Here is a 10432-nt window from a genome sequence, read left to right as displayed (position 1 = left end):
TGACGCCACAGCACTCTATTGAGGGTGATAAAGTGAGACTCTGTCTCTAAAAAAAAAAGGTATACAATGTTGGGGAATATAGCACACCCCTGGGTGAAGGATTTAACTACAACTTGAACTTTACCTTGGAAGTGAAAACAATGTAGCCGAAATATTTGTACCCTCATATCAATCTGAAATAAAAAATAAAATAAATAAAAATAAAAATTGAGGTAGTGGCTCATGCCTGTAATTCTGGCACTTTGGAAGACTGAGGCAAAAGGGAGACTTAAGCCCAGGAATTCAAGGAATTCAAGGTTAAAGTGAGCTATGATTGTGCCACTGGACATCAGAGCAAGACCCTGTCTCTAAAAAAGAAAGAAAGGAAGGAAATTGAAGTAAAACTTATATACCATAAAATCAACCATTTTGAAGTATATAGGTCAGTGACATTTAGTATATTCACAATGTTGTGAAACCATGACCTCTATCTGGTTTCTAAATGTTTTTATCACTCCAAAGGCAACTGCGCACTTGTTAAGCAGTCATCCCCACTTCCCCCTTCTCCAACCCCCGGCCATCACTAATCTGCCTTCCGTCTCTATGGGCTTACCTACTCTTGACACTTAATATAAATGAAGTCACACACTATGGGACTTGTTGTGTGTTGCTCTTTTCACTTAAAGTCAGTACTACATTTTGAAGTCCTTTGCCACACTCCATTTCAAGCGTTAATTTTGTATTAATTAAAACTTTTTAGTAGCAAGTAAGGAATGACAGCTTGAACTAGCACCTCGCCCTGGATCAGGAGAAGAGTCACACTGTACATGATTGGAAAGAGTTCCAGGAAGAGGAACACTTTGAATAATCTCATCAATTTATTAATATGTGCCTTGTCTTTAGAATGCTGAGGCAACGTGCTACTCTGTTTCTTGTACCTCCGAGGATGTAATAGGGCTCCCTAGGCTTGCATGCCCATTGGTACATATTACATAACTGGCCCTGGATACATTTCAGCTTCCATATGACTTCATATATACATACTTTTGTTGCAATATAAATAATTGCACTAGATGCTTTCAAATTGGCTTCAGGCTACGTTAAATACGTTAAATACATACGTTGGCTTGGGATCGCTGCCTTTGCAATTTCTCATTGAACTCTTACTAACACTCCTAGTCAATTGCCATCTAACACAAATCCCACTAAATGAACAAGAAGAAATGGTTCATTGTGGGCATTTCCTTAAGTGTATTCTTTAGGATGTTTTCAGACCCTGGGGTAGGCAGGTTTGGGGGGAACAAGAATAGTTATCAATGTTGGGGACATGCTGTATTAAGAAAAAAAATGAGGTTTCTTTATTACAGGTTGTCTCAGACCCTTTAATATAACTATACACACTACAGCTCTCAGTGAAGGGGCTCAAGTGTTTCACTTTTCTTAAGTGTCTTTGGCTATGGAATCCTTTATTGACAAATCACATCATGGCACCAGTATCCCACGGACTATTTTGGGAAATATTTTCATTCGATGTTGCCTTTAATATTCCCTAACCGCGTCCCAATTAAGTGTCCTTTATTTATAGAGGAGTGATCACTGGCGCACAAAGTTTAGAAGCACAAACGTTACATTTCCAAGAAGCCCTTGTTAGGGGCAGGGGCAGTTTAGAATCTGCTGATGAAAGGCACTTGTGTGATATTCAAGGAAGAGAAAAAACGTGGAAGTCATTATTTACTAGCTGGGACACGTGGACTCTTGGGCAGAAGGCAGATAAAAAATCTACAGCAGCTTCCAGGCAGCAAGCCTCTTGGACTGTAGGCAGCTGCCATCTACGGCAGGTCACTGGGAGTCCTAAATTCTTTACATTTCTGGAAGCTCACAACAACTCGCCACAACCCTCACTCTCTCCAAGTTTTCCAGTAGTTTTTTTTTTTTTTTTTTTTTTTTTTTAGACAGAGTCTCAAGCAGTCGCCCTGGGTACAGTGCTATGCTGTCACAGCTCACAGCAACCTCAAACTCTTGCGCTTAAGCAATTCTCTTGCCTCAGCCTCTTTCCAGTAGTTTTTTTTTTTTGCAGTTTTTGGCTGGAGCTGGGTTTGAACCTGCCACCTCTGGTATATGGGGCCGGCGCCCTACTCCTTGAGCCACAGGCACTGCCCCTTCTTTCTAGTATTTTTAAAAGCATCTAAATGAACCTACTAAATCTCTTCTCATTAAACATTGATAGCAGTTTCTGATTTGAACCCTAACTGATAAAGAATACAGTTTCAGTATTGGTTCCAGCAACAGACCCCGACGGAATCTCTACTTGCCTACTTACATATGCGCTCAGGGATGACCTCGTCACTACTAGAAAACAGAACCCTGGAGTCATCCATGAAAAATATTCTCTTAAAGATTATTGTTACCCACAATAGCACTTCATGGTGGACATGGGGACTGCAGTCACTGTAAGGTGAATTATCCGCTTCAGAGTGTCCTGGAGATCTCACTGCAGAAAAATGACAAGCTCAGGACGTTTAAAAATCCTGGTTCGAAGTAACTTTAGGGAACCAGAAATTCTTTGGGGTTCCTTGATGAAAATCTCTTATCTCTTCCAGTCTCCAGGATTGACATAATCTGAAAAGAAAAAAGAAGGGATTTAAAGTGTGCGACGGAGGGTTACAGAACCGTAACATAAACTGCGTTCACAGCCTTGTCAAGTCTCTTATGCAAAAATTAATGCGTTCATAGAAAAAGAGTGGGATCTTGAATACTGAGATGACGACATTTGTGTGAATTTCAATGACACTGAGAAACCTGAACGTCTGAATTTCCTCCTCCTGGCAGAGAGAGGAGAGAACGCCTTCCCATCTGAGTTAGCCTCCTACACGCCAAAGCCTTACCACAGTGTTGTCAACCTTTTTTATCTCACAGTACACTTGAACCTATAGTTAAATTTCTGCCGCACACTTAAGTGATGTTGATAAAAAAAAAAAAAGTAAGAAAAAAAGAATATACTTACTGCGCTTTGCACGTCTTTCAAATATAACCTAATTAAGGATCTTTAAAATTTTGGTGGCACACCTAAGATGGGTCACAGCACCCCGGTTGAAAATCACTACCCTACAGCGTTCTCACTTGAAGAGCTCGTCCAGTGCATCCTCACTATCTCTCATTGCTTCCTGACCTGTAACTAGAGAGTTGGCAAAGTTTCTCTTAAAGGGACATTTCATAAATGTTTTAGGCTTCTAAGCCAGATGGTCTCCATCGTAACCATTCAAACATGTGGTTGTACAAAAGCAGATATAAGCAATCTATAAACAAAAGCATGTTTGTATTCTGATAAATTTTTATTCATCAAAACAGGTGGTTAGCGCACAAACCATAGTTTACTAACCTCTGCTCTAGGGAGATATATACAGTTAACCTAGGGAGATAACTGCTAAAAGGACTGCAATATTTTGCCAATTTATATGAAAAGGAATGTGGCAATGATATAAGAGAGCATTAGGCTAGCTAGGAATTTATTGATAAGGATAAATGTACCAGAGATTCCATTTCGATGTTTAGCTTGAGCAGCTGGAAATGAAAACTCGTCTTAATGAAGGGCTGGTGATCAAAATGTCCTATTCTGTAGGTCCTTAGGCTCTTTCTAGACGTTCTGTAGCAATCTATAAACTCAAGACAATGGTCAAAATGCCTTCAGGATTTTCATGTGGAAATTGACACTCTGATTATAAAATCTGGAAATGGAAAGGGCCAGAAGAGCCACGATGATCTTTAAAAAGAACAGAGTTGAAGGGCTGATTCTACTGGATGTCGAGTCTTGTTAAAAAGCTCCTGGAATGAAGGCAGTGTGGTACTGGCGTGAGACTAGCTAGTGAAAGCGATGAAATGGAGTCCAGAAACAGACCTCCCAGATGTGGACACTTGGGTTCTTGACCATAATGGCACTGCGAGTGATGAATAACAGACAGTTTCTAGTAAATGCTTTTGGGTTGACTGGATAGGCACAGAGGGGAAAAGAATCTTGATCCTTATCTCCTTCTGTACATAAAAATCCATTCCAGGAGGATTATAGATATAAATGCAAAAATAAGACAGCATTTTTAGAACGGAGTGCCTTTGTGACTTTAGGGTAAGCAAAGATTTCTTAAGTAGGATTCAAAGAGAACCAAACAGAGGAGATTTCAAACTTGACTACATGACAAGTAAGAATCTTATTTAGAATAAGCATGAAAAACAAATAACTACGAATAAATGTAAAAAAGATACGTATTAAAACATGCCATTGGGTGGTGCCTGTGGCTCAAGGGAGTAAGGCACCAGCCCCATATGCCAGAGGTGGTGGGTTCAAACCTAGCCCCGGCCAAAAACTGAAAGAAAAAAAAAATTAAATAAAAACGAACAACAACAAAAAAAATGCCGTCAAGACAAAGAAAATTTGCACTACAGTTTGGAAGAATATATATCAGCAATATATAAAATTGATAAATTATATGTCCAGAATACACAAAGAACAGCACTGGTTCTGGGGACGATGAAACTAAATAAGTAAATAAACTTAAAATGGTGTTAAGCAAAGGGAGGCATCACCGACAAGGATTTAACCTGAAACCAGCCCTTACAGATGTGAGAGGCTAAATTCTTGCCCTCCTGTGGTATTAGAAACCTCAAAATGAGAATTTCAGTTAGAGTGATCTGGGATTAGCAGTAACCCCAGAGGGCTAGCTGGAGCAAATTCAATCTCTCCATAGAGAAATTCATCCAAGTCTCAAAGAATTCCAAAAGTACAGATCTTGTGCCTCTTTTACAAAGTGACTCTTAGCTTTAGAGGACTATTCTCACATCGCAGACATCCTCTCCTCTTTATTTGTGTCATCCATTATGAAGGCAATTCCCTCCACCTCCGATTCTTATCACCGAACCCCCTGAATTCCCTTTTCTGCTTCAGGTTTTAGCCTGGGCTGTGAAATTTCTTTGGCTCCCTGATAGAGAGTAGGTCGGTGTCCCTTCTGTGTCCCTGACCTGTTGTACCACGTTTTGCATTTCTAACCCAAACTGTCCCAGGCCCTGCCAACCCATGGTTATGAATGACAAACAACCCATCCACATGAACAGCCCAAGTATCACAGATTAATTACTGTGTTACCCATCGGTCCCACACAAAGCTTCCCTTAGATATTTCTAGAGATTTATGGATGTGTCATGTACGTATATGTGGACAGTCCTGTACTCTGCTGTTGGTAAGGGAGTCACATCACCAGCTTTCTGGGAAAGTGTTCCTGACCCAGACTCCTAATCCCAAGCTCCAAAGTGAAAAGCACATAGAGATACCCAAAGCATGTAGGATTATTTTTTGTTTGTTTTAACCATTGCTATGATGTCACTAGGGTAATAGGAATTTTAGCTCTATTATATATTTTTTGAGACAGTCTTACTTTGTCACCCTCAGTACAGTGCCGTGGTGTCACAGCTCACAGCAACCTCCTGGGATCAAACAATTTTCTTGTCTCAGCCTCCCAAGTAGCTAGGACTACAGTCATCTGCCACAATGCCCAGCTATTTTTTGTTGCAGTTGTCATTGTTGTTTAGCTGGCCCAGGACGGGTTTGAACCCACCAGCCTCAGTGTATGTGGCTGGTGCTGTAACCACTGAGCTGAGGACTCTGAGCCAGCTCTTGTTATGATTTTATAGGACCATCATATATGATGATGGTCCATCATTGACCAAAATGTTATTATGTGGCTCATCACCATTGATTACAAAGCTATAGTAGTCAAAACAGCATAGTACTTGCATAAGAACAGAGACCAGTGGAACAGAATACAGCACCCAGAAATAAACAGACACATATTAACCAAATTTATCTTTGACAAGCCTACTAAGAAAACACAATTAGGAAAGGACAGCCTGTTTAATTAATAGATAGTGCTGGGAAAACTGGAAAGCCACTTGGGAAAGAATGAACTTGGACCCTTATTGCATAACATACCCAAAAGTTAACTCAAAATGGATTAGAGACTTAAATGTAAGACCTGAAACTGCATCTCCTAGAGAAAACATGGACGAAAGGCTCCTTGACTCTGGCCCTGGCAGTGAGTTTTTGGCTATAGCATAAAAAGCACAGGCCAATGAAAGGAAACAAACGAGCAGGCCTACATCAAACTAAAAACTTCTTCACAGCAAAGGAAAGAACCAAGAAAACAGAAAAACAACCTATGGAATGAAAGAAACCAAATATCTGATGCAGGGTTGTTTCCCCTGTTGACTCTCATTCCAGGTTGGGGTCTGCAGGCGATGTCTCCGACAATTGGTGCCCAGGGGTGGAGCTAAGAGGAAACATTGATCTCATAGGTGCTCAGGAGGATCACATGCAGACAGGCCAGCCTCGTTCATCTCTTGGTAAGAGAGAACAAAGGCACCGGGTACAAATGCCTGATGGTGGGATTACATTTTTTCTCTCTCTCTCTTTAGCCTGTACATCACACTTTCATTTTCACTTCCTCTATTTCTGTTTAACGAACCCCCTCTTTCTCCTTTCTTGTGCCTCATTTTAAGTATCTGTTGTTGGAGTTTGCACCAAGCACGCTTCTCACACTGTGCCGCTCCTCCGTTTCCTCCAGAACCTCCTATGGCATAAGGCAGCCACTCCAAGCTTCCCCCTTTTTTTGGGCAGGGGTGATTCCAACTGGAGGTCTGACCTAATGGGGTGGGGGGGCTTATGCCAACCTGCTGGTAGCTAAGAGGCTGGGGAAAAACTTCCCTCTCCTCTCTTCTCTAAGGTGACCAGATTTTAACATTGGTAAAGCGGGACACCATGGGGGGGGCGGGGCCTGACAACAATGCAAACTTTGATAAGCAGTTCTCGCTAATCAGTTCTCAACAATTATGTGTTATTATTAAAGTTTAACATTATAAAATTAACAAAAATAATATAAAACTCATATCCTGGTGAAATAGCCACATGGCGGCCAAAAACCATATATTCCCTTCCTGTTCTCCTGTGTTCCCTAGCTTGTCATGCATTCTTTCCGAAAATTGGGGCTTTTTTAAAATGCCGCAGGATGAAGGACAAATTGTTAAAAATCAGGACTGTCCCGCCAAAAGCGAGACGTCTGGTCACCTTACTCTTCTCCTGCTGGTAGTCTGTTTGCTGGGGATAAATGGCCTCATTTGACAGAGTCTGGATGGGCCACTCTCCAGCTCTCTTAAAAGGGGATTTGGGGGAAGGGAGGCAGACCGCCCGTCCCGAGGGTGTCAGCCAGTCCCTTTGCTTCTTTTCACCCTTTCCCTGCTTTGGGAGCTGTCCCATTTAAGTAAAGGGAGGAGTTCCCCCTCACCACTCCACATTGTGAACTGCGGATCCTCCTTACACACTCTGGATGCACCTTTACTTTCTGCCCTGCGTTCTATACCTCCCACTTAAGTACTTTCTCTTCGTTTGGGCCAGGGAACAGCAGTCGTGTCCTCACCCCCCCTTCCATACCACTTGAGACCCCTTCTATTTTACTCGGGACCTGCATTTATCTTATCAAGATTTTCCACTAGCTGAGAGCGGCTCTTCTATTTTTTTTGTCTGTTTTTTATTTTGTACCTGCAGTTGCCACGGCGTTAAGTGATATGTCAGTCTTTTACTAAAGAACAAATGGCACACAGATTACAACTCCCAAAACTCCTCTGTGCCTCCAGCTGTAAAGTCCTAACCAGGGCCTTACGGACCTTCTTGTTGTCATTCGCCACCAATGCCTGTGGTATCTGGAGAGAGGTAGTTTGAAATTAAGTGAGATAATTGTCACCTGTTTACCCCAATCTTTAGGCCCAGGTGGCATCTAGCTTTGGACCATCTAGATTCTAGAATTTGTGCTGTCTAGCCTACGGCCAGTTCAACCCAGCAGCCTGCCAGCAGCAGTGGCACTTTCCTCAAATCCCCCTAAATATTCCTCTAATGACAGTTTCATTAACCCCCCTGATAAGAAGGAGGAGGAGCCCCCACCCCAGGTAAAAGAGGAAAGACAGTCACCTAACTCACAGCTGGTGCCCCAGCTTCCTCCCCACCCATGCCTCTAGAATTATCTCTTGACATTATGCTTGCTCAAGCTTTGCAGGAAGACTCTGAGCCTGAAGAAATTTTGTAGGCTTTTCCTGTTCAAATTTCTGAATGCAGAAGGGCCCCCAAACATGTTGCCCTCCCATTTAAACTTATGAAAGCTCTTAGGGCGCTAGCTAGAATGGCATCCAGAATAGCTACACCAGGGCCTTCATAGATATCTCTAATTGCAACACTGTGACCCTTTCTCCCGGGAGACTTTCTATTTGCCCCTGCTCGTTATAGCACTTGGTTACGTGAATTGGAAGAAAATCGTTTCTGTATTGCCAAAAAACCCACTGGAACTAGAGATAATGGTACTGTGTTTGATAGGCTTGCTGGCAGAGGCGAATTTTCTAGGATAGAACAAGTAAGTACACCCGGAGCATAGGGTCTTCCAGCTTTGGTCCTCTGTGTTGTAAAAGGCTGGTTTAAAAAGCACCTGGCCCTACTTCCCCTGCAGGCACGACTGGTAACATCATGCAGGTGCCTGAAGAGCCCTATTTAGATTTTATCACTCACCTTCAGCAGGCTATAGAGCACCAAATTGATCACCCAGATGCTGGTGAAGTCCTTTTAAACCAGTTGGCATATACCAGTGCCAACCCTGATTGCCAGCAGGTAATTTTGCCCAATTTTACGATCAAGCCTCCAGCTCTAATAGCTGATTTCATCAAAGCTTGCCAAGTTGTCACTTCTGAATGTTTTAGCCATGAGGCTGCTGCACAGGTCCAAGTTCAAGGCCTAGCCATGGCTTTGAATACTAACAAAAAATGCTTTAAATGTTGCCAAAATGGACATTTCCAAAGGTCCTGTCCCCTTCAAACTGATAATAAGCCACAAAAATCCAATCCCCCACAAAAGGTCTGTCCCAGATGTAACAAAGGCTTTCTTTGGGCCAGTCGATGCCACTCTAAAATTTGATGATAAAGTCAATCTTCCCCCTCCCCTCAGGAAACTGGGGGAGGGGAGCTGGTTCTGGTGTCCATCCCTCAGTTCCCACACAGGCCTTCGGTGGCACCACCCTTGCCGCTGCCCCATTGTGGTAGACAGCCACCCTACCATACCCCCAGCACCTCCGGCCAGTCTCTTCCTCACAACCTTTTGAATCTGTTTTTTGGGCTGCCAAAATCAATTCCAAACAGCCTTTGCTTTTCATTACTATAAATGACAAACAATTCACCGGAATCATAGATACAGGTGCTGATATCACTATTATTTCCACCAGAGATTGACCTCCTAATTGGGAAACTGAAGCCTCTTTGACTACCGTCACTGGTGTGGGAAGAATCCAGATTCCCTCATGAGTAAACATCGCCTGCCTTTTGCTGGGCCGGATGGGCAAAAGTCATTTTTAAAGCCTTAAATTATGAATATCCCCTACGCTTTATGGGACAAGGATCTCTTGTCCCAATGGAAAATAAAAATCTCTACCAAATCAAATTTATCTAATGGCTACTGACATGAATCACCCATTCAAACTCACCTGGAAATCTGACTCTCCAGTTCGGATGGAACAATGGCCATCGAAAGGGGAGAGATTAAAAGAAGTAAAAATTTTTGTTCAAGAACAACTTCTAGATGGGCACACTGAACCTTCCACTACTCCCTGGAACACACCCACTTTTTGTGTTCCTTGGCAGCAGGCACTTACTCTTCTGCAGGAACCAAGGCTCAGTGTTGTCATATTTCCTAACCTTTCCCGAGAAAGTTAGAGAATATGTTTTGTTTTTGCTTTTTCATTTTATTGTGAAACTAAGTCAAGGTTAAGGGGAAATTGCAAGTTTAAAGATGTAATTGCAATTCTAGAAGCAGGCAGCATTTCATGCTATGAAACAGAATTCCTGCTCTTCCGGGCTTTATAGAATGTTTTGTTTTTGTAAGGTGGGAACAAAAATAACCCCCAGACCAACAGAAACAAGCAAATTGCTTGACATCAAGTGATTTAGGTTACTTGTTTTTCTAAGGTTTAGAGCAGAAGAGACTTCCTTATTTTGATGACTCAGATTGACTGAGCTGTTTTGGATTGGTTGCTGTGAATCTCCTGTTTCCAGGAAACACTGGTTTGGGGGTCTATTTCCTTAATGTTTTAGTTTAATCATGTGGCCCTTAGCATGAGAGACTCCATTTTAGTTTGATCTGGTCTGTTGGAATCTAGTAAAGGAGATCAGTAAAGCAAAGGCCTCCCATACAATTTAACAGGTGTGAGCCAAAATAAAATTTTAAGCTCCACCCAAGCCAACTGCATGGACTGGCATCTTAGCCAAGGGAACCCCAGAGAAACCTTCAAGCTGGTTGCCAGGCATGGGGAGTTACGCTGACTATGCCTCCTCGTTTTGTAATTATTCCCAGATGATATTGACACTGCTGGCTGCAAGACCC

The 10432-nt window shown here is 42.4% G+C and overlaps 1 protein-coding gene and 1 long non-coding RNA gene across 4 annotated transcripts in view; one reads left to right on the top strand and one right to left on the bottom strand.

Moving 5' to 3' along the window:
• The window catches only part of LOC111727479, a 24507-nt gene extending 15821 nt beyond the window's left edge, over window positions 1-8686 (bottom strand). Inside the window, exons 1-2 of the long non-coding RNA XR_002775034.1 lie at window positions 8573-8686; window positions 2392-2598 (exon numbers count right to left, since the gene is read on the bottom strand). This is a non-coding gene — a long non-coding RNA (uncharacterized LOC111727479). The remainder of the gene's footprint in view (window positions 1-2391; window positions 2599-8572) is intronic.
• TECTA (tectorin alpha) overlaps window positions 1-10432 on the top strand; it is a 147701-nt gene that overhangs the window by 120652 nt on the left and 16617 nt on the right. For all 3 annotated transcript variants that reach the window (XM_023517294.1, XM_023517296.1, XM_023517297.1), the window contains one exon: window positions 6245-6366. In XM_023517294.1, the coding sequence (XP_023373062.1) occupies window positions 6245-6366 (122 nt within the window). The remainder of the gene's footprint in view (window positions 1-6244; window positions 6367-10432) is intronic.

This window comes from Otolemur garnettii, unplaced genomic scaffold (genome assembly GCF_000181295.1).
Source record: "Otolemur garnettii isolate 467f Iridium unplaced genomic scaffold, OtoGar3 scaffold00108, whole genome shotgun sequence".
In the NCBI taxonomy this organism is placed as follows: Eukaryota; Metazoa; Chordata; class Mammalia; order Primates; family Galagidae; genus Otolemur; species Otolemur garnettii.
The sequence above is the reverse complement of the archived record's forward strand: the minus strand, read 5'-3'. Positions and strand labels throughout refer to the sequence as shown.